Source organism: Zingiber officinale, chromosome 2A, assembly GCF_018446385.1.
Source record: "Zingiber officinale cultivar Zhangliang chromosome 2A, Zo_v1.1, whole genome shotgun sequence".
Taxonomy (NCBI): domain Eukaryota; kingdom Viridiplantae; phylum Streptophyta; class Magnoliopsida; order Zingiberales; family Zingiberaceae; genus Zingiber; species Zingiber officinale.
The window spans coordinates 850776-875084 of NC_055988.1; the positions used below are offsets into that span (position 1 = coordinate 850776).

Here is a 24309-nt window from a genome sequence, read left to right on the forward strand (position 1 = left end):
ATTCTCTTTAATCTCACATCTTAGAATTGACAACACTATAATCAAAAAAGTTTCTATAAATATTTTAGGCCGACAATGTTAAAAAATATACTTTTTTTAATTTTTTTACTAAGATAAGTATAATATTAAATTAATTAATTTTTTTCATAGGGAATTCGTAAGGATGACACTCGAAAATCCAAATAATTCGGATTTTCAAAAACCTAAATAATTCAGATTTTCAAAAGTCAGTACTTTATCCTAATAACTCTCTACTTAAATATTTTAATGCTAAAATACTTTTCAATGTGTTATATTATACATACGCATGTGCACGATACTAGTTTAAATAAACAATGGACAGAAATATACTTCGGGATTGATTTTTAAAATAAATTTTCAGATGATTTATTCCGTTTTGACCAGATATTTTAAAAAATTGACCGACCCAGGCAAAGGCCCAAAGCTGAAATCATTGCTGGGCTTGGAGCCTTGGACCATTCGCTAGGCCTATGAAAGGGCCCATTTAGATGGGTGCCTAATACGAATATATAATCGACGAACAAAACCCTTCCTTCGAAGTTCGAAGCCAATCACCGCCCGAGCCACTCGGAGGAGAGCAACGCCGGCGCGAAACCAACTCCGGCGACAGGCCCGCTCGTCGGCGAAGCTATAAGGAAATACGAATAATGGCCGCCGCTCTACTTATGCGAGCCCTTCGCTCGGAGGGCCGTCAGCAACTCAAGCCCTTATTATCCGCCCCAGCTTCCCCTTTACGCTTCTATTCCAGAGTCGCTTCCTCCTCCTCTTTTATTTCTTCGCCCCATCGTTGCTTCTCCTCCGCAGCTGCCTCCTCTCCGGCGTCAGCCTTCGCACTCGGGAGCTCGATGGACCCTAGCAGGATCCGTAACGTCGCCGTCATCGCCCACGTTGACCACGGGAAGACGACCCTCATGGACCGGCTCTTGCGCCAGTGCGGCGCCGACATCCCTCACGAGCGCGCTCTTGATTCCATCACACTCGAGCGAGAACGCGGCATCACTATTGCCTCCAAGGTACCCCTTCCCACCAGTTTTCTCCTTTCCTCTGGGATTAGAAGGTTCGAATTCTGCTGCTAGGGTATTTTATTCAACCTAGTGTCGAAGTTAATGCATTAAACAACTTGATTATTATTTCTTAGTCTTGACATTTGACATCTCTGTGCTTTTAGGTTACTTCTATTTCTTGGAAGGATAACGAGCTCAACATGGTTGATACACCTGGGCATGCTGATTTTGGTGGCGAGGTCAGTGAATATTGTTTTTTTTCGGATGGTTGTTACTATTCTGCTTCGAATAGTTGTACATTTAACTCACCTTTCTTCTATAGGTTGAAAGAGTTGTTGGCATGGTTGAAGGAGCTGTCTTAGTTGTTGATGCTGGGGAAGGTCCTTTAGCACAGACAAAATTTGTTCTTGCAAAGGCATTGAAGCATGGTTTGCGTCCAATACTACTACTAAACAAAGTTGACAGGCCTTCAGGTATGCATAGCAATTTCTTATTCACTGCTGCAGCCAAATTATGTTTAGCAGTGGGCACCAGCTATTGCTTTTCGAAGCCCTTAGATTCAGTCTTTGATACTATGCATCACCATTTTTTTTAAATACTAGTCCTTGCAATTCCCACAGAATATCCTATTTTTCAGGATCAACGTCAGAATTCTGTTTTTGGAAATTATGCATACATGGCTGGTGCCTTGTTCCCCATTTAGCCTCTACTCTGAATTTAGTTTACTCTTGAGTTCATACTGTGCATATCAAGACTTATTATAGCTGTGATTGCTGGCAAGAAATTATTGCATTACAAAAAAAAAAAAGGCAAGAAGTCCATTTTACATTATAAAAAAAGATTTATGGTCAAATGTGTGTTGTGTGTATTTTGATATTGTTGCCTAGCATACCCAGGGAGTATTTGAGATCAAAGTAGATGAAAATGGTCGTGTTAGGTCTGCAACCAAGCCTTGCACTTTGCTTGCTCTGATTATAAACCGCAAATTAGCATTTCACTTGGCTTGATCAAAAACACTTTCTACTCTTGAATGCACTCATGAGTAAAGGATTCCAAGAAGTCAAGATTTATTAATTAGCTCGTTCTGTTTTATCATTTAAGAACTGATCCAGGGAGCTGTTGGATGCAAAAATAAGTAATGTCTCATGCAATTCTTTGTCAAATTTTAAGTATTACACATGGTGAATGTTGAAGAGAGCAAGAAATTAGTTTCCTTTATTTCATATTGCTAAATGTGACTTGCCTAAACATGCATAAGCATTAAAAGGCCCTCCACCTAAGTGCCTTAACATTTTGGTTGGATTGGGCTTCCCCTTTTGCTTTCTCGAAATACATTGTGGGCAAAACAAGGGATAAAACAAGGAGGGCAAGGTGCTAGGAGCACCCTTGGGTTATTTTCAAAGATAGGGATGCTCCTGCATATAGTAGGATTTTTTACATAAATTCGCCATAAAGCTTATCTATTTTCATGGCTGACCTAAAAGAAAAAGCTAGGTGCACTATGCTTCTGTATCATTTTGAGAACAAGTGCATGATATTTTTGCATGCTGAGCTTGCTAAGAGTTTCTTTCTTTATCTGCATCTATACTGCATTCTTACAGTCCCATAAGTGAAGCTAGATTGTTTACTTCTCAATTTTGTTTATACTTCCTAATTATCATATTTTTGAGAAAGGATTGAATTAGGTGGATCAACAATTTTTTTTAAAAAGCAATTTGCATGTCTTTTGAGAATCAAGAATGATAGGTGGTTATACTTGTTGGTATTGGAGTGTTAAACTTGCTTTTAGGGTAGGATTTTGTTGATATGTTACATTTCTTTAGTTAAAACTGAAATCTTTAGTTGATGAAATTGGAACTCTCTAGGAATTGAAACTAGTGGGATGCCATTGGATTTACAGACAGTAATTTGGAAAAAATGATCTACTTTGCCCCAACTAATATCAAGTTATAAAATCTTTATATGCTGATCTGACCTTGCAAAACCATTTTTCTAGGCTTACTGTTTTGATGAAATTGGAACTCTCTAGGAATTGAAGCTAGTGGGATGCCATTGAATTTACTGACAGTAATTTGGAAAAAATGGTAAAAGATGATCTACATTGCCCCAACTAATGTCAAGTTATAAAAACATTATATGCTGATCTGACCTTGCAAAACCATTTTTCTAGGCTTACTATTTTGAGTGGTTTGACTTGGGATATCTATGACAAACATTACTATGAATAATAAAGATACAATTGCATACTTATAGTAGAAATGGTAAAATAGTTCTGCATGGATGATGTTGTCTGATGTGATCATTGTCCTTGAACTTTTTGTGTATCATCTTCCGGTGTATGACATGGCCAATTGATTGATGTTTCTTTCCATAGTTGTGTCTCAGTTTGTGATCCAGTTCTGAGCACACTTGGGAGAATACATGGGTGAGAATACGTATGGTTGTTTCTGCAATGATCTGTTACTCCACCTGTCTTGTGTACATTGATGTTGAGTGTTGACCCCTTTCTTCGTGTTTGATTGGTTCTCTGTTTCTCCATTTTAGCATTTGTTGGCATAGCTTTGGCCTGACACAGATTGTTGATATAACTGGTTGAATCAGCAGACCCATGATCAATATACAAAAGGTTTCTCCATGAGAGAATGTATTAGGTTATGACTGAAAAATCAGAAATGTTTTAAGAAAGAATTCCTTAGAGTTAATCAGTGACGTAAAAAGAATCTCTTTCTCTTTGATGGGGAGTGAATGTATTTCTATTTTGTTATATGTGTTGTAAGGCAGGTAGTTTTATTTCCATTCATGTATACTGTATTCAAATATCCTCTTTAAATATTTTATTGTTGCTATGTCTGTATGCTTTCCTGCTTTGTTAGCACACAGAGTACTTTGCTTAGTTTATCTATTTGTTAGTTATTCTTCATTTCTGGTTAATAAGTTTATTTGGTCACTCCTGTTCTTCACACATAGTCCGCTGAGATTTTATTGGATTTCCACAAACATAAATTTGATGTTGTTCTTTGGTAGTGTCGGAGGAGACTTGCAATGAGGTTGAGAGTTTGGTATTTGATCTTTTTGCAAATCTCGGTGCTACAGGTCTGTTGACATCCAAGGAAAAATATGCTAGACATTATATGTGCTGATATATTTTTTCGTCCTGGTTAAGTTCCTTTGATTTTGGGTTTACAGAGGAACAACTGGATTTTCCTGTTCTTTATGCATCTGCAAAAGAAGGTTGGGCTTCATCAACATTCACAAAAGATCCTGCAGTCGATGCACGGAATATGTCACCTTTGCTTGATGCCATCACAAGTCATGTTCCTCCACCTTCAGCAAATGTTGAAGCTCCTTTTCAAATGCTGGTTAGTTCAATCATCTTAGAAGTTGCATGTTATATTTCAAATGCTTACCATTTGTGTTATCTACTAATCTACTATTAGTTTAATTTTGAAGAGGAGCTTAGTGTAATATACTAATTACATGTATATATATAGCACAATGTAGAAAACATAAACCTAGAATGTAATGTGGGACTAAACCCAATATACCATCAAACCTCTAACACTCCCCTCAAAAAGCTGGAGCATAGTTATTAAAGGTACTCTCTTGGCTATGCCTAGGTGGAAGGTGCAGCTAGGCGTGTGCGCCCTAAGCATGCGCCTTGTGAGAGGAGGAAGAAATCAGTCTTGAGGAAACCGATGAAGATTCAGCTATACAAATCTAAAACATCTAGTGGTGATGATGATAATGATATGATTGAAGAAGATGATGAAGATTTAGATATTTTAAGTTTTTTTAAAAAAAATTGAATTATGCACATAACTTATTTATTTGCTAGTGAATTTTATATTTATATTATTGTTTAATATTTTATGGACTATAATTTTGTTAGTATGTGTGAATTGTAAAAATTTATACCAAGAGCGCCTTGCATGCGCCTCACTACCTATGCGTTTGTTGGTGCCTCACATCTTAAATAACTATGAGCTGGAGTATAGATGTTACCTATGCCAAACATATTGCAAAGAGCTCACAAAAGCATAAATTAGGCAATGTAGAAATCCAAACCTAAAATATCAGTGTGGGAATGCTCTCTATGCCACCAACCCTATTAATCTAATGCTTTTAGCACAGATTGTGTTTTCCTTTATTCAGTCCAGCGAACATTATATTCTTGTTCTGTTGTAATGCAAATAGTTGGTATATACTTCTGTCAAAGTCCAATTTCAAGCAATATAACTCTATCATTCACACAACAGCTTGAAATTAGAAAATTGAAAGATTATATTGAATCAGGATTCAAGCCCTACTATTGTAGGATCAATTGGCTAAATGGAACAAATTATCATTACATATATTTTCTCTAATTATACAAAAAAAAGATTTACTCTCTTAACTGAAGGTATTGTGAGAGGTTTTTTTTTTTTTTTTTTCTTTTCAATTCTCTGAAATATTAATCGTATCTTTGCAGGTCTCCATGATGGAGCGTGATTTTTATCTTGGGCGGATATTGACTGGGCGTATATCATCTGGAGCTATCCATGTAGGAGACAAGATACAAGGCCTTAGATGTACAGATGGTGGAGTTGAGAAGATTGAGGAAGGAAAGGTATTAGTAAAGTTACTTTGCTTTAGTTCCTTGTATCAGAATCTAGTTTTCAGGGCAATGTTCAACCAGTCTGAACCTTTTTTTTCCTTTGACTACCATGTAGGTAACCAAACTTATGAAAAAGAAAGGAACAAGTATCATCATGATTGACAGTGCTGGAGCTGGTGATATCATCTCCGTGGCTGGTTTAACAAGTCCTTCAATTGGTCACACTGTAGCAAATATTGAGGTTTTATGCGTTTTGGTTTCTGTTATGTTAAGAAAATCATTCCAAATGAAAATGATACCTTTCTTTTGTACTCCTCATGTTTATTGGTGTTATGGTACTATGTTCCAATTATTTTTGCCACATAAATCCTATTTTAGAATCCTTTTCTGTTGCTTCACATATGACAGATCAAAATAGAGTGTGACTCAATCACTCAAGTGCATGAGTAAACGAAATAACTAAACTGAGAAGTGAATCTTGCTAAAAAAATGTTGTGGTTCTGATTTAGATCATTGGACACATGTTTCTGATCTCTAAATTGATTAATACTGTTTTGTGAGATATGATGCATGTTGTTTCTCAAAATAAAGGGATGTTTGGTCTGCAAGTCTCCTATCTGTTTCATGAAATTACATGTTTTATTGTTTGAATATTTAGATGTTTGCTAACTGATGAGATTTTAACTTACTTTTTTGAACTTGTCTGCTGAGAGCTGATTGTGTTGCAGGTAACTACTGCACTACCGACCGTTCAATTGGACCCTCCAACAATATCAATGACTTTTGGTGTGAATGATTCCCCATTGGCTGGCCGTGATGGGACACATGTATGTAGCATAAAACCATTTGTTATTTGAAAAGCATGGACACATGTATGTAGTATAAAACCATTTGTTATTTAAAAGGCATACAATCCATTATTTCCATATGCCCCTTTTAGTGCCCTTTGCTATTGAGATTTGGAGAGACATGTCTACTTTGAATCCTCTTGCTCAAATCATTCCTTCTGTTAATGGACTGCTGGTCCTAGCCAACATTTGTACAATTCATGCCTCTAGTCTTTTCGAAGACTGTTACTACATGATAACGCATATCATGGTGCTTCTCATTGCTAAAGTCTAGCATAAGCTCTGCTTCCATGGTCACATAATCTTATGCAGTGGGGAAAACATAACATTCACATGAGTTATAACCACAAGCTGATTATGCATGGTAACCAATCCCAAACATATTGAAGTCCAAGTCATCTAGGAAATTAATTTTTGATTTGATCAAATTTTTTCCCCAAAATGGATGAATAAAATGCATGTTTGATGTTTTGTTTGGCCATTATGTATATTGGATTTTGTGTTGGTTTTGTCAATTAGTAACATGCATTTTTATATGTTATGCAAATTTTCTGAGATTCATATACAAAATATTTTTTATGTACTTGCAGATATCTTAAGGTGATGTTACATAGATAGATAGATTATTTAAATTGATTAATTGGATATTTTAGTTAGTGGACATAAAATTGTATTATTCCACACAATATATGCGCTGTGTCAATATAACTAATGTTGGTTTGTAAAATATAGGCTGCATATGCATCTGCATACTGGAATTATGTAGTTGGTTTGTGTGCTATCTGTATGTCTTCATTTTTTTAAAAACTTAGTGGCTGTCATGCTCCGATTGCATTTCCTCAGCAACCATTGATTTTGCTTTCCAGCAGTCCTTATCTTGCTTAATGAGTTATAAGAAAATCGCAGTTGACTGGAGGTAAAATCGGTGATCGACTTTTGGCAGAAGCTGAAACAAATCTTGCAATAAATGTTCTTCCTGGACAAGTATCAGAATCATTTGAAGTCCAGGGAAGGGGTGAACTCCAGTTAGGTTGTATATGCCATCATAGCAATCTCATTGCCATTTGATTTTCTTTTGTATCTTGTTTCTAGTTTGTCTAAACATTTTTATTTTTTTTTGATATTTTCAGGTATTTTAATTGAAAATATGAGGCGTGAAGGATTCGAACTCTCTGTTTCACCTCCAAGAGTGATGTGAGCTCTTGCACTTGAATTTATTTAAATCTTTTGGTTGATTGTATCCCATTTGTTAATGTTAGGAGATTCCTGTTGTTGCAGTTTGGTGCCTCTTATTTTCCACTACGTATCCTATTTTTCACATGATATAAACTTGGTTTTTTCTCTCCATTAGGCTCTATGCAAGGCCACACAATAATGTCATCCAGATTAAATTGAACATTTTTCTTATGTGGTTAACTAATATGGGCAAAAATCAAAAAGCGCCCCAAATTTTACAAATCATCAAAAGAGCGTCTTTTTTTTAAAAAGTCAAAGGATGCCCTTTTTTCAAAAAAAGTCAAAAGGGTGCTCCATCAGTTATTTTATCCTGAAAATATCTCTTATTCTGCGGCCTTCTGAACACATCAAAATTGTTTACACTTCATCAAAATCACTTTCAATTAATCAAAATCACTTTAAAACAGTTGTAGAAACTACTAAATAACTGCTACAACACTACAACAATATTGTATTAGGTGTTACACGTTGTGGTAGTTAGATAATAGCTTTTACATATTATAACAACTAGTTGCAGCTGCCTAGTGTTGGAAATAAAGAACAATGTTGTAGAAGCTATTTAGTGGTTTCTACACATTGTAGTAGCAACCTGTAGCTGCTATAACAATGTTGGGATAAGGGATATTTGAGGCGCCCTTCTGATTTTTTTTTTTTTTTTTGTGAAAAAGAGGCACCCATTTAATGTTTCTTTTAATTTGGGGTGCTCTTTTGATTTTTGCCCAACTAATATTGTCGGGGTCTCCCTATCTCTACTACATCTTATTCTCCAACAAATTCAACTCTTCTGATTATTGGATTGATTGGTCTTCTTTGAACATGTTTCTCTAATTTTATCAACCATTGAAGCTAAACAAAAGCTCTTTACTACTGGTATTGTTATTTTATTCTTTTTCGTACTCTACACATTCATCTTGCCATTCTCTTTCTCTAATTACATACATATATCTAATTCTGTAAAGTAGCTGCCAGTATTTGCGTTTTTCACATAGTAGTGGTCATAAAAGTTATGATGGGTGTATATTGTATGGATGCATAGTTAGATTACTTTTTTCATGTCTTGAACTGTTTAATTATTATTGAAACATTGCAGTTGGCCTACTCTGAAATCATAATTAGAGTATGCCAAAAATTAATGGATTTGACTTTACTGATTGCATTGCATGTTCTCTAAGTGGGGTTACTGTCATTTGCTTTCATTTTATATCTGTACTGAGAAGTATTGGAGGATGTTCTACCACTGACCATTTTCCTTTGGGAAAGTGTTAACATTAATGGGAAAGTGTTAACATTAATCGTGTGAAACTACTTGTTCCCTCTGTGCATGTTTAATCTGCTTTGGCATCTGAACTTTTTGAAAAAATTCACATAAAATGCACATTATTCAGTCATTGATTAACCTGCTTGTTCCCTGTGTGAAGTTTCTTTTAATTTTTCAATTACTTGACAAATTTTAACCTAATATTTTCAGTATTTTATAGGTTTTTTCTCAATATTTCATCTTGGATTTTGTTGATGAGATTATGAAACTCTTACAGGTATAAAACTGAAAACGGTCAGAAGCTAGAACCTATAGAAGAAGTAACTATTGAGGTATTCACATGGGCAACTTTGCCTACTGGAAATCATCTTCTAGCAAAGGAACAATGAATATCTTTGCCCTTACAGATTAATGATGAGCATGTTGGGCTTGTCATGGAAGCCCTTTCTCATAGGCGAGCTGAGGTGACGGACATGGGTCCTGTTCCAGGGACTAGTGGAAGGACTAGAATGTCTTTGACATGTCCATCTAGGTTAGATGCTGGAGTTTACTATAAATCATTTTTGTCAGTTTGCCAAATAGAGACCGTATATCTCAATCTTTCTGTTTTACATTCATGTCTTTCCAAATTAAATGTGTCATTCATGTAAATTTCTTCAATGCAGGGGCCTAGTTGGGTATAGAAGTGTATTTAGCACCGACACTCGTGGCACTGGCTTCATGCATCGCGCTTTCTTAAGTATGTCCATACATAATTTATTGATTGTTGTGACCTTTAAATTTTATGATACAATTTTTTTATATTAAAATGGATTAGCCTCTAGATTTTTGAAGTAGTTGCCAAAAATATATTTTTTGATATGTAGGTCCAAATTTTCATTTTTTTTTCCTTGCTAGTTTGTCATATAAATATCTTGTTTGAGTTGTAAGATTCATGTTTAATCACCTTAGTAGATATAGAGCAACTGTGGTGGAAAAGAGAGAACCAGTTTGTTACATTCCAAAAATTGTGCACACGTGTATATACACACAGATATATAACTGAAATAAATATCACAGTCATCCAAGAATGATATTACCTGTTCTAACTCTTTATCCTCCTGAAATTAGGTTCTGTCAGTATCTCAGTGTTCTTACAGAAGATAATCAGCTTCATGAATAGTGGATCTTATTGAGAATTTAATCTGGTTCATTGGTGTATACTTAGACATGCATTTGGAATTTCAGCAAACTTTGGTCCCTAAGCATCAAATGTAGTTGAATTCGAGTGAACTTTGTCACAAAGTAAGATGGGCACAGAACTTAAGCCTTATTGTGGTTCATTAAGCTTCACAGGAGAAGGCATTATTCTCATATTATAAGCATGTGGATCAATGGTTTTTTGAGGCTGAGTTATATTCTGTTTGTTGCTGGGGAATGAGATCCTAAGGTTAATTACCTGCATCAATAGATAAACAGAAAACTAATCAAATAATTGGTGTATAAGTTTCTTCTATGCACCTTGGCTTTGGAGTTTTAAGCCTTTCCATGAATTAGCTAAGAACCATAATGGAATTTTTGTCTATGCCAAAGGAAGTTCAAGATTAGGGACCAACAGACAATCAAGGATATTGGCCCTTATGAGTAAGAAACAAAAAATATCTATTCTAATTCTATCAGTGTCTGTGTTTGAATCAAGAGAAATTCAAAGACCACAAGAGTTATATGTTGGTCTAGCAGATTGCTAAGCAGAATACAACTGCTAGTATTTAAACATCACTTTTCCTAGTAACTATTTTGACCCACTCTGCTACTACTGACATATATTAAGTTATTGCTGAAAGTGTGATTAAAATGATATCCATTTTCAGTATACATTGTCAGCCTACCTTATCCAAATTAAGTATATCATTTAGACGTGCATACAATCATAATCCTTTTTTATTTTAAGAGTAAACTTTTATATATATTGGTTGCTAGACTAGTTATTGCAGTTTATACCTTGGGCTTACATTACCTGTTAAATGTCTATGGTACATGGTGGCAAAATTTACTGACTGATTATGGTTACAATCTCTCCTACTTTGCTTATGCAGCCTATTCCAAGCATCGGGGTCAGCTTGGTAATGTCAGGAAAGGAGTACTAGTAAGTTTTCTTTTAGCAGCCAATATTCTTTGGTCTGTTGGATTGCAAGACCTTGCATTATGTCCTATATATTTGTGAGATTTGTTATTTTGATTCTATTTAGAAACTATCCTAGTTTATAATTGATTTTTGCATATCTCAGTATGGAATCAGTTCAATTGTGCACAGGTCGAGTTTGATTAATATTTATATATCATTTTTATATACACATAGCATTTACCATTTCTAGATTGTGTATCTTTGTTATTCTTCCATTTGATTTTGTATATTGAGCCCTTGTTTTTATTGAGCAAGTATATTAAGTAAGATGACAACCCTAAGAACACTGGCCGCTTGGATGAGCTTTCGCAAGCGCTTCTGGATTTACTTTGGTGGTCATTGGCAAATTTTTGCGGGGCCGGATCGGTCATCTCCATAATTAGTCGGTTCAAAGAGCTGGATACCTGGATTATATATATATATAAATGGGAGCCTTGGCGCAACGGTAAAGTTGTTGCCATGTGACCAAAAGGTCACGGGTTCGAATCGTGGAAACAACCTCTTGCAAAAAGCAGGATAAGGCTGTGTACAATGGATCCTTTCCCGAGACTCCGCATGGCGGGAGCTTCGTGCACCGGGCTGTCCTTTATATATATATATATATATATATATATATCGTAAGACATCAAAATATGAAACCCATCTATACCACAATTTTCCTTATTAAAGGAATCTAGGGAGCAGATTTATATTTGCCCAAATGGATACAAATACTTTACCAAACTTGTCATATGTTAAATTTGTGAAAACATGGAACCAGGAAAAAGGTAACTATAGAACTATTACTAGTTCTTACAGTTCCTACTAATGTTGTAGTTCTCTGTTTGTCTCTTTAACAGGTATCTTGTGGTAAAGGAATTATCACTGCACATGCACTCATGAGTTTAGAAGCTCGTGGAACACTCTTTGTCTCACCTGGAATGGAGGTGATTCCTTGATATGACCTGTTCACAATGCATTGTTTCCATTGGAAATTCGACTAACATACTTCCTACCTGTTCTTTGGTGAGTGAAGACATACGAGGGTATGATCGTTGGTGAACATTCGCGTGATAATGACCTTGATGTAAGTGGAATATGCTCAAATAATTGTGGTAGTTTATTGCTATTTTAATTGCATCTGTGATTAATGTGCAACAATAACCATGGCTAGATAAACCCTGTGAGGACGAAAGAGTTGACAAACATCCGAGCACCTGGAAAGGATGAGAACGTCAAGCTTTCCCCACCTCGTTTGGTATGCTCACATTTCTATTGGACTTTCCTTTCAGGAATTTCATCCCTCTGTTTTGCAGTTTTATTGTGTGCGTGCATTGGCTCTAATTTATTTCTTCCATGTTGGCTCTAGCTGGAAAAAAATCCTAATCCGTGTAATTAGGATTCTTCATTCTTTGATTTTGTATTTACATACTAGTGATAATTCATCACGAGCTGTTCTATCCTTATTCTTAGTTTTGCTTAGAACATAACACCACCCATTTTCTTTTATTGTTCTCATAAAAGGGAAATTATGGCTACTACTCTATCTCATCTTTTCTTGGAAGCTCGTTGGTTTCTTATATTCTTTTATGTTCTTGTCTTTTCCCTTTCTTGAAACACTTAAATGTAGATCATGTTCGTTTTTTAATAATATTCAAGCCAAGCGATATTGAGTTAAATAGCTAGATCGTCTAAAGAATACCCAAATTGTCTAGAATTTACTTTCAGCAAAACCTGAAATATTTCCTGGAATGTCCCTCAATATTTTGGTAATACAACGTGCAGATGACCCTAGAAGAAGCCATCGGTTATGTTGCTTCGGATGAGCTCATTGAGGTAGATCTTTAAATTAACTCTTTTCAGTCTTATGTTGATAGATATATATATTTGCGTACTGATGTTTGAGTCCATCCATCAGGTAACACCAAAATCTGTTAAGATGAGAAAACGATATCTGGATGCCAATAAAAGGAAGATGATGAAAGGCAAGAAGGATTACTAATACTAAAATTGATCGGCAACAAGGTAAAGATAAAAACAATTAATTATGATTTAAATTTAATGATACCAAGAAATTTTGATAGATTTGTAACGTGAATAACGATCTGTATGAATAAGCAACTCTACTAAATAGCTATAATTCTATCTATTAAAATTGTTTATTACTAGTCCATGGAGTCGAGCTTCGTTTTGTCTCTGTATACCCCGGCAGGGTTATTTTATTTAATGAAAAAGATATTTATTTGCCACTAGTCATATAGAATGGAAAATTGTTAAAATTTGATCCTGACTCAATACGAATATTGCTAGATTCATCAAGATTTCCGTGCAGGGACCATGTTACCTAACCATGTAAGTCCCTGAGCAGATGTCTCAAATGGGTCGTACAAACAATCGCCCTCGTCCAGCATGGTGCACGTTGGGGCCGTGCCTGGCGCGGGCATGACATGCCTCAGCCACCTCACCAGGTGTGACGTTTAGAATGCAGGGCATTCACGGGCATACAGCGACCCGCAATGCTCCTCGTGCCACACGACCTACGCCACCAAAATTATCACCATTTGTTTTATTAATTTATCGTATTGTTCTTGTTAACATTCTGGTTCCCTTCTCCACAGGCTATATGGATTCACATGTGACTTGAACATAAACTTTAAATCCAAATCAAATAGCGCTAGTAGCTATAAACGCCTTATATCATGTGTTTGCAGGCTTCAGCCTGCGTTGAGGGGCAGCCTCAAGCAGCATGTTCACGACCCTCCTCATCGGCGGCCGATTGATCGGGAGGTAGCTGGTGCAGACGAGTCCGACATTGAGCACTTTGCGAATCTCTTCCTGGAAGCACATATCTAGCTTCGGATCCAACACATGATCCACCCCCTTTCGGCTCGTCACGTTACAAGTCCACTTCACCAAATCCTTTTCCCCCAGCTCTGGATCCACACCGCGTCTTCCCGTTACTAGCTCGAGTATAACAACCCCGAAGCTATAGACGTCGCTTTTCTCGTTTACGTGCGTCGTGTACGCGTACTCTGCACCGTATGAAGATCTATCAATGGCAGAAGAGAGTTGTAGAAACTAGCTGGAAGTTCAAATTACCTGGGGCGATGTATCCGCCTGAGCTTGCGCTAATTGACATTGCGATTTTGGCCTCAAATTCTTCATCCAGCAGTATGTTGTTGGACTTCACATCTCTGTGAATGATCGGTGGAACGCAATCGTGGTGTAGGTACGACAGCCCCTCAGCTGCGCCGATGGCGATCTTGTACCTCGCCGGCCAGTCCAGCAGCCGGCTCTTGGAGCTGTGCAGCAAGTCGCCTAAGCTTCCGTTGGGCATGTACTCGTAAACCAGCAACTTAGAGTCGTTGCGGATGCAACAGCACCACAGCTTCGCGATGTTCTTGTGCATAATCTTCCCCAATGCCGCCGCCTCCTCTTCGAATCCGTTGCGATGGTCGACCCCGGAGGATTCTGGTAGCTGTTTCACTGCCACTGCCTGGCCGTCGCTCAGCGTTGCTCTGTAAACCTTACCGGAATCCCCGGCCCCGATCACATTGTCCTCGTTGAGGCAATTGAGCATCTCTTGCTCGCTGAAATTGAGCTTGTGGAACGGAGTTAGCTTCCAATTTGGTTTCTTTGTATCGAGCTTCACCTTCTTCTCCTTCTCTTTCTGCCGCTTCCAGTAGCACCAGGCGGCCGCGGCAAGAACCGACATGGAGAAGAGTACAAATATGGATCGAAGCCACCGGCCGGAGCCATGGTGAGTTGAGCTACCGCCTCTCCGGCGACAAGATTCAGACACACACAGTGCCGGATTGCCCAAGAAGCTGTCTTTATACATCTGCGTCGCGAAAAATGGAGGCAGTGTGCCGGAGAGCTGGTTGTTTGAAAGATTCAATCGGTTAGTTTTCAAGTTCTGCAACTCGTTTGGGATCTCCCCTGTGAGTTTGTTGTCGGACAGATCGACGTAGTTGAGCACGGGAAGGTCGCCTAGCCCCGGCGGAATTGAGCCGGTGAACTCGTTGTCGGCGAGGTTCAGCTCGATGAGATTCTTCCATGATCCGACGTCTGTTGGGATATCGCCGGAGAGGGAATTGCTGTGGAGATCAAGCTGGCCGAGCTCCGTCAAGTTTAGAAGGCTCGCCGGGAGCGACCCTGTGAGCTGGTTGTTAGCCGCAGAAAAACCGTAGAGATTGGAGAGAGCTCCCATTTCGTCGGGGATTCGTCCGTCGAATTGGTTGTCAGAAATCATCAGCTTAGAGAGGTTGGCGGCGCCGGAGATCGACGGGGAAATGCCCCCGGTGAAAGAGTTTTCGGTGAGGTCGAGAAGCAGGACTTGCGGCAAACCCCAAAATGAAGGAGGGATCTCGCCGGAGAGACGGTTTTTCGACAGCCGGACTCGCGTGAGCGTCGAACACTGGCCGAGTCTCTCTGGCAGAGGACCGGTGAAGAAGTTATCGAGCAGGAGGAGTTGCTCCAGAGCGCCGCCGTCGCAAATCCCAGCGGGAATCTCGCCGGAGAGCAGATTGTCGGAGAGATCAACAAAGGAAAGCGGAGAATTCTTGCCGAGTTCATCCGGGAGAGGTCCTACGAGCCGGTTGGAGAACAGCCGGAGCTCGGCGAGGTTGCGACAGCCGCCGAGGGTCGAGGGGACAGCTCCGGTGAGGTTATTCTCGTAAAGGTTGAAACTTTTTAACTCGGGAGCAAGGAAGACGTCTTCTGGTATCTTCCCCGAGAGGTGGTTCGTGGATGCGTCGAAGAACAGGAGCTCCGTGAGGTTGGAGAGGCGGCCGGGGAGGAATCCCATGAGTTCGTTGGAGTAGAGCTCGATCTGGACAATGGAGGAGAGGTCGGCGAGGGAATCAGGAATCATCCCGGAGAGGGAGTTGTAGGAGAGGTCGAGGTCGGTGAGGGAGGAGAGGCGGCCGAGCTCCGGCGGAATGCGGCCGAGGATGTTGCAACTGGCGAGCCAGAGGACGCGGAGCGAGGTGAGATTGGCCAGCGAGGGAGGCAGGGGAGAGGGGTCAAAGGGGTTGTAAGAAAGATTGAGCTCGCGGAGGGAGGAGAGATTGGAGAGGAAGGCCGGGATGGGCCCGGAGAGGAGGTTGCCGACGACGGCGAGGCTCCGGAGGGAAGAAAACTGGGAGAACGAGTGCGGGAGCTGGCCGGAGAAGTTGTTGACGGAGAGGTCTAGATGCTCGAGGCGAGGGAGGAGGGAGGGGAGGTCTGCGGGGACGTAGCCGGTGAAGTAGTTCTGCGAGAGGTCGAGGCGGGTGAGGGAGGAGCAGCCGAGGAGGGCGTCGGGGAGGAGAGAGGAGTTGAGGGAGTTGCTAGCGAGGGAGAGGGAGTGCAGCCGTTGGAGGCGACACAGAGGCGGGGGGAATGTTCCGGAGAGGCCGAGGCCGGAGAGGTCGAGAGCCGCGACCGCCGGGAACTGCGGCGGTGCTTCGCAAGAGACGCCGGTCCAGTTGCAGGGGGTGGCGTCGGAGGGGCTCCAGTCAGCGAGGGCGTCGTCAGGGTCGTAGAGGTAGGCCTTGGCTTCCAGCAGGCGGTGGTCGTCGTCGGTGAGTCCGAGACCGCAACGGAAAAGGCCAGAAAGGAGGAGGAGGAGGAGGAGGAGGAAGGGCGGAGACATGGCGGCGATTGGAAACTCAACTATGTAACAAGTGTTGTTTATAAGCTAACTCAACCGCTTATAACAACTTATAGTCAGATTTACCCAAATTCGACTTATCCCAGTATATCCTCCCTCATATCTTACCGCTTGCACTAATAACTTATAGTCATATGTGATTTACTTTTTCCATGTTGTTTTAGGAACGGATTAGCATGGACACTAAGGCGAATAAATCATCTTTTTTTATCACATATATAAGGGTTCTTTGTCCCGGGGTTACAGTAGAATAGAAGGATATCTAGTTATCATTCAGATATTCACGATTCAATTCTCAACTATAACGTATTTGTAAGAATTTTTTCTTTAAATAAGACTCGTAACCAAGGAATATTAGGATTTGGGTTCTATATCGTAAACACTTTCCGATTTATTCTGACAATCGGTGAAATTTTTTTATGAAACCTAACTTATCACAATTAATTCAATATTACCTTACCTGATTAATTAATATATATATATATATACATTATAGCAAGATTGGAAGATTAAAAATGTTTGGCGATAGACGCATTGACACATGCTGAATATAGTAGTTCAATAAGTTAGCTAGGTAGTCACTATCGCAGGAGCGAGAGAGGCAACAAAACTTGAAGTTGAAAGCATGGAGCCATGGACCATGAATGGAAGAGCTTTATTCATTCAGCAATAATTAATATACAACAGAAGCATGCATGTACAATGCTCGACCGACTAAGACATGTGTTTGGTGCCGTGCCACAGGCCACAGTTAAAAAAAAAAAAAACAAGAGCTTTTTACATGACCATAACTTTATCAATTATCCGTATTTTAGCGCCACATTTTCCACCATATTTTGCTACAATTCAATAATTTTTTTAAAGTATCTATTTATATTAAAAAAATATATATATATATATATATATATATATATATATATATATATATATATATATATATATATATATATATATATATATATATATATATATATATAAAATCAAGAGAATTAGATAGGTACATAAGATATGATTTTATATTATGATACGTTAGAAATTAACCTAAACATAAATAGATTATCAAATATCAAAAAGGAGAAGATTATTAGTGCAATCATACTTTACATGAGAACTTTCAATGACTGATAATTATTTAAGTTTAAATTAATACGTTAGATTTAACTTAAATTACAAGTTTATAGGATAAGATAAGTCTAAAAATGTTGTGGACCAGATTCTTTGCAAGAAGAATTTCTTATTAAGTCAAAAGATCGGATGCAAGACAAAAGAAATCCAAAAAAGTCGAGAACCAAATTCTTAGCAAGAAGAAGTCTTTGTAAGTCAGAAGATTGGATGCGAGACAAGAGAAGTTCAAGAAGGTCTAAGCAAAAAAGTCCTTGACAAAAGCTTGGAACTCGAGTAGATCGTGAGATCAGATACTAGGGAAGATGAAGACTTGGAGATGAGGAAGTTGCAGACATTAAGTCCAAGGAACAAGAGGTTCATGTAATATGAGATAATTGGTTTCGATTGGAAATGCACTTATGGATTTAGGATTGAAAAACTCTATGCTAGGTGTGCCAATCGATTGATACAAATTACCAATAGATTGATAATCAAACTCGAGCACATAAAAACATTCCAAATCAATCAACCAATTGAATTCCTAATCGATTAATTCATCAATTTAAAAACCTCAAACTAATCAAACTCGAGCACATAAAAACATTCCAAATCAATCAACCAATTGAATTCCTAATCGATTGATTCATCAATTTAAAGACCTCTTTGTGAAAAAACTCTTAACCGATTTTACCAATCTATGAGGCAATTGCTTCATATGTTTCTATGTTTCAACAACCACCAGAATCATCAGTAGTATATTGTTTGTAACTTTTAGAACGCGTCGGAATGGAATTGACTTGCCACTTTCTTCTAATTGTTTGCAACTCCAAATGGATTCATTCAAATCGAGTGAAAAAATTTCATCTAAATCACACTTTCATAGAGTGAAAAAATTTCATCTAAATCACACTTTCATAGGTATGAGTATTCGGTTAAAATTAAACCAAACCGAATAGAATTAAACTGAATTAATCAAACCGAATTAATTTTTTTTCAAACTAATCGAACCAACTGAATTTTTACCCGTTCAAGTCAGTGGAGATGTGGTTCTGATGGTTAATTATCGAGCGACATATCCATGACTGCCATGTAAGATGATGAAGCTTCAAAGAGACTCTCTCTAACACTCAGCATTGTTTCACCATTCGTTGGTCGTGATGTATTCTAAGGAAGGAATCAGGGGAAATACCTCTGATGTCGTTCCCTTTAATAACCGCCATGTAGTGATAACCAAAAGATTAATAAGGTAGTGTCTGCTTAACGGTATTGCCCTAGAGGACTGTACGTTATTGCCCTGTGAATCTTTTACTATCTGACCGATCGAATAATATTATCCGGTTGGTTCATAAAGACTATTGCCTGGCTGCCCTAATAAGAATATTGTCCGGCTGGCTTGATAAGACTATCACCCGGCTAGCTTACACCCTGTTTGGAAATAACTTAAGTCATGGAATTGAATTGAATTTCATTATGAATTGAATTCCATAAGGAATTGAATTCAATTCTCATGTTTAGATTGAATTGCAACTTAAGTTATGGAATTCTTATGTTTTACCATTTTATCCTTCTCTCTTTTTTCTTTTCTTTTTTTTACAAAGAAGAGAGAATGAGGGCACAATGGACATAATATGGAGAATTGAATTCCCTATCTAAATCACACATAAAGAGGTGTGATTTACTTTTGCCTTGTTTGATGGAATTGGAATTGAATTCCATATCAATTCTTAGCTAAAAAATCATTCCAAAGCATGAAATTCAATTCCAATTCTAAAAGGAATTGAATTCCATATCATTCCAAACAGACTATTAATAAGGATATTGCCTTATTAGCTTAATATATGGCAAAAAGGCGATTCGCTCCCAGCGCCCCCATCAACCCGTCCCTAGGCCAACACGGAGGAGATAAATCACGGGCCCGTCCCTAGGCCAACACGGAGGAGGTAAATCACGGGTGACTACTAGCCATTAGTGCAAATGACCAAGACATAGAGGAGGTTATGCTCGGTCACGCCGAGTTTCGACCCCAAGACCTTATATGGCAACACCCCATGTCTTAACCATCGCATCACCCTGAGGGGACAATATGAACATTGCCCAGATGGCTTAATAAGGATATTGTTCAGTTGGCTTAATAAGAATATTGCCCAACTAACTTAATAAGACTATTGCCCGACTAGCTTAATAAGATTATTACCCAGCTAACTTAATATGAGCATTGCCCGGATGGCTTAATAAGGATATTGTCCAACTGACTTAATAAGAATATTGCATGGCTGACTTAATAAGGATATTGGCTTCCCTGGGGGTTAAACCGGATTACAATCAGATGTCCTCCCTTCAAGTTAGACTGAAGAATAAAGTTAAATTTTATATATAAAAAAAATCTAACTACTATTAGATGTCCTCCCTTCAAGTCAGACTGAAGAATGAAGTCGGATTTAATATAGAAAAAAAATCTGACTACCATCAGATGCCCTCCCTTCAAGTCAGACTGAAGAATGAAGTCGGATTTAATATAGAAAAAAAATCTGACTACCATCAGATGTCCTCCCTTCAAGTCAGACTGAAGAATGATATCAAATGAAGTCTGATTTAATATAGGAAGCAAAAATCCAACTATCATCAGATATCCTCCCTTCAAGTTAAACTGAAGAATGAAATCGAATGAAGTCTCATTATTTCTGTGAATAACATTTCCTCCTATCATACAACTACCAATATAAATTCATATTTCCTATCATGTGAATGTTCTTATGAAAGTTGCCTTCGAGGATAGTATAAATAATCCGAGTCCTTTTATAGTATGAAGAGTTCGTTGTGTTGTTTAGCGAAACCCGATTAACATAAGTTATATCTTTTGTAAGTCCAGAGAAAGTAAATAAGCCTTCATGCTTCGTAGAGGTGTGATGAGATACATCACAACTGAATACTTAAGAATGAAAAGAAATGTGATGAAGGAACATTAGTGGGATGAACCTATCACAGAACCATAATTTTCAAAATGTAAGTATGTTTGGTATTTTGGTCCTTATGAGAATGCTGAAGCAGTGGTATTAGTATCCGGGGTAATAATATATATATATATATAGTGCCGTAGAGATGAGGAAATTCTAGGTACAAAGTCCAGAGAACATAGGTTTATCTTACATAAGGTAATTGGTTTCAGTTAGAAATGTACTTGTAGATTTTGGATTGAAACCCCCTATGTTAAGTATATTAATAATTGACACAAATTATCAATTAATTGATAATCAAATTCGACCACATGAAACATTCCAAATCGATCAATTAATTAATTAGATAATTCATAATCGATCAATTAATTGATTTTGAGAGTTCTTTGCGAAAAAAAATTATCTCAATCTAGACGTCTATTAAAATTAAACAGAATTGAACAGAATTGAATTATCTAAACTGAATTAATTTTTTTGTACTATTTAATCCTATTGAATTTTCAAAAAAAAAAACTGAACTAATAAAATATTAATTAATTTGGTCAAAAATGAAATTAACCGAATTAATAAAAAAATTTTAATTAGGATCTAAAAGTCGGTTCGCTTTAATAAAAATTTGATTTCTGTCTATAAAATAGGATCTAACCATTCAATTCAGTCCAAAAACTCAATTTATTTGAGCTATTAGATTTAACCGAATAAAAATTTTTAAAACTGAATCTAAACTAAATTAATTATTTTTTTTTGATAAAAAATGAAAATAAAAATGAACAAACTATAATTTTAAATTCGATAGACTCAATCGATTTATTTAATTTAATCAAATTTTTACTGATCTATTGCATTGCTATCAATCCTACCGCTGGTATCTATTGCATGCCTATCAAATTTGAAAGTAAAAGTGAAAATTAAAGATATTTGTTCTTTAGTCGTTATATTCGTTCATGTAAAAGATGAAAACCCATTAATATCTTTTAAAGTTAACAATCAATGTTGTCTGATTGATGGTTATGTTCTAATTTTAACTTATTTTAGAATTTATTTATATTTAGATTTCTTATATTCTTTTTTTTTTTTTTGTCTTATACCATGATCTAAACAATAGTTTTGATGAAGTGTAACTATCCCAACGCTCTACCTAATTAAGATCCAATTAAGGGAAAACAATTAATGGTTATGGCCTCCATGCGTCCACATCCCACCACACTAATCTAACACGCAGCATCTCCCCGCCGACGGCCTAGCAAATTCCTATAATATTTACGCCATGACCCATCTCTTCCTCTCATTATTATTCCATCCAACTCCAATGGCTTCTTCCTCTGTAGAACAAATCTCACATATCCTCTTCTTCTTCTTCTTCTTCTACCTCTTAATTTCTTTTTCTCCCACTTAATTTCGCCTCCAAATCCATGCAAGAGAGAGCCACTACACTAACAAGTACTTCAAACCCATGTACACCGACAATAATGGTTATGACCTTTGTGCACAGCCTTGACCACTTGTCTCCCAACACACAGAGCCAAAAGGGCTGATTGAAAATAAAAGCCCGGACTACCAATCTAGCTAGGTACCTAATTAAATTTTTTTCTTTTTCCCTCTGTTAGCTTTTCCTTTCTCCTATTATTTGGTTTGAAAGTGAACAACATGCAGCAATATCTTATTATTAGTGGGGGTCAGGTGATCATCATCAGCCCCGTCTAGATAGATACCACTAATTATTGATTTAATTAGATTCTTTAGAGCCAAAAACATTATATATATTCGAGACAGATCAAACATCATGTGTTAAATAAATATACGGTGCATGCTTAGATAAAATTAAACATATATATATATATATATATATACCTCTTCGATCGGTTAATTATTAGCAGCGTATCGAAGGAAGAATCACTTTAAGACAAAGGAAATAAAATGACTGGGCGAACGCTCAAAATCAAGATGATATAACTAATTATAATTGAGAAGGAGTAATATTCCCTCATCTAACTTTGATTAAATCGCTCAGTGCTAAGGCTCTTAGATGCAACCAGATTGAATTACAATCCGGTCAGGGAGAGACGGTCAGTCCTTAAACCGCGCGAATCGGGAAGTTTGATGTCTCAAGGCCTACCAAATCTTAAGGCGACTAAGATTGAGGTCCGCCGGTTTTATGGGTCTACTGGAATGACTGACTCACTCCAAATAGACCAATCGTAGAGAACATGTGTACTCGTCCGATCACCAAGTCAGACAAGTTTATATGCCCCGGTAATATAGAAATCCAGCTAGGATAAATACAACCCAACCTAATATATTGACCAAACCTCTAAAAATGGAGTGGGTTTCTTTGGGAGCCAATTATATGGTCGGTCAGGTGAAAGGACAATCGAGCCTATAATACTTATTCTCATATTACCGCATGGATGGAATTCCAGAAGCAGGAGGCACAATGTCATTCTCCGAACGAATGTCTCAAGGTTGCACAGAATATAATAGAACGACTAAATGACCGGGCAAGATACATGCGGTTTAATATACGACAGAGCAGATTATACAGAATTCAACTGAACAACTCCATAAAAGCGGCCGACTTAACGACCAGTCGAAATATACTCAGCGAATAACATCATAATGAGACGGCCTAATTAAAGACCGACCGAAATATACTCAGCGAATAACATTATAATGAGGTGGTTGGCTTAAGGACTGGCCAAATTATGCTCAGCAGACAATATTCAACAACCTGTGTCAGAGAATATTTTTCTGAAAACTTTTTCAGGGACCATCGTGTCTCTCATCAGCAGACCAATTAAAACAGCATATTCCTCCGGCCACCTTAGTTATAATGGAAACTATAAATAACAAAAGCGGTATACATCTGGGTTAGTGGAAAATTCCTTGAACGACTACAACATATCGCCTAGGTTGTCCCCTCTTTTTTACCTAACAATCTCTAACACATTTTACCACCTCATGATTGCGGAGGTTATGTGACATCGTATATAAAAGGGGAGTCCTCTCTGTGATGAAAGTATGCTCACTGAAATTTGCAACTTCACTCTTGCGCATACGTTCTTGTGATTCTTCAGCCACTCATCCGGATTCGTACTGACTTGAGCGTCGGAAGTTTTTTTTCAGGTTCTGCCCCTGGTTTCTAAGCGCCGACATTTTGTTGGTTCGTTTTCTTGTGTGTAGGATCGAAGAAGAAGCTGCTCCTGGGAGAGAAAGGTCTTCTATCGGTCAACAATTAGTCCATCTTACCCAGCATATCATCTCAATAGGTTTTAGATAGAAACAACTACATTATTATGGAAGTGATACTAAGTGTCAAAGTTGAGGTCCCTAATAAGATGATGTCATAGGGGCCATTGTGTTGAAATATATGTTTCGTTGATATATATATATATATATATATATATATATAGAGAGAGAGAGAGAGAGAGAGCTTATAAATACAAATTAGTGATCACTACTTCTCATACACCCTCAGGCCTCAGCAGCCTCCCATC

The 24309-nt window shown here is 37.8% G+C and overlaps 2 protein-coding genes across 2 annotated transcripts; one reads left to right on the forward strand and one right to left on the reverse strand.

The window, feature by feature from the left end:
- Positions 1-549: 549 nt before the first annotated feature.
- Positions 550-13272, forward strand: LOC122040432 (50S ribosomal subunit assembly factor BipA-like). Its single transcript, XM_042599746.1, has 19 exons — positions 550-1034; positions 1190-1264; positions 1348-1498; positions 4050-4118; positions 4212-4384; positions 5494-5631; positions 5735-5860; positions 6348-6446; positions 7374-7497; positions 7598-7661; positions 9239-9293; positions 9369-9493; positions 9627-9700; positions 11037-11086; positions 11965-12051; positions 12141-12191; positions 12279-12362; positions 12890-12940; positions 13023-13272. The coding sequence occupies exons 1-19, from the start codon at positions 669-671 to the stop codon at positions 13104-13106; spliced, it is 2046 nt and encodes a 681-aa protein (XP_042455680.1). The 5' UTR covers positions 550-668; the 3' UTR covers positions 13107-13272.
- Positions 13273-13655: 383 nt separating this feature from the next.
- Positions 13656-16796, reverse strand: LOC122040431 (receptor-like protein kinase HSL1). Its single transcript, XM_042599745.1, has 2 exons — positions 14204-16796; positions 13656-14136 (listed from the first exon to the last, which is right to left on the reverse strand). Exons 1-2 carry the CDS (start codon positions 16737-16739, stop codon positions 13802-13804), a joined length of 2871 nt encoding a protein of 956 aa, XP_042455679.1. The 5' UTR covers positions 16740-16796; the 3' UTR covers positions 13656-13801.
- Between the last annotated feature and the right edge of the window lie 7513 nt (positions 16797-24309).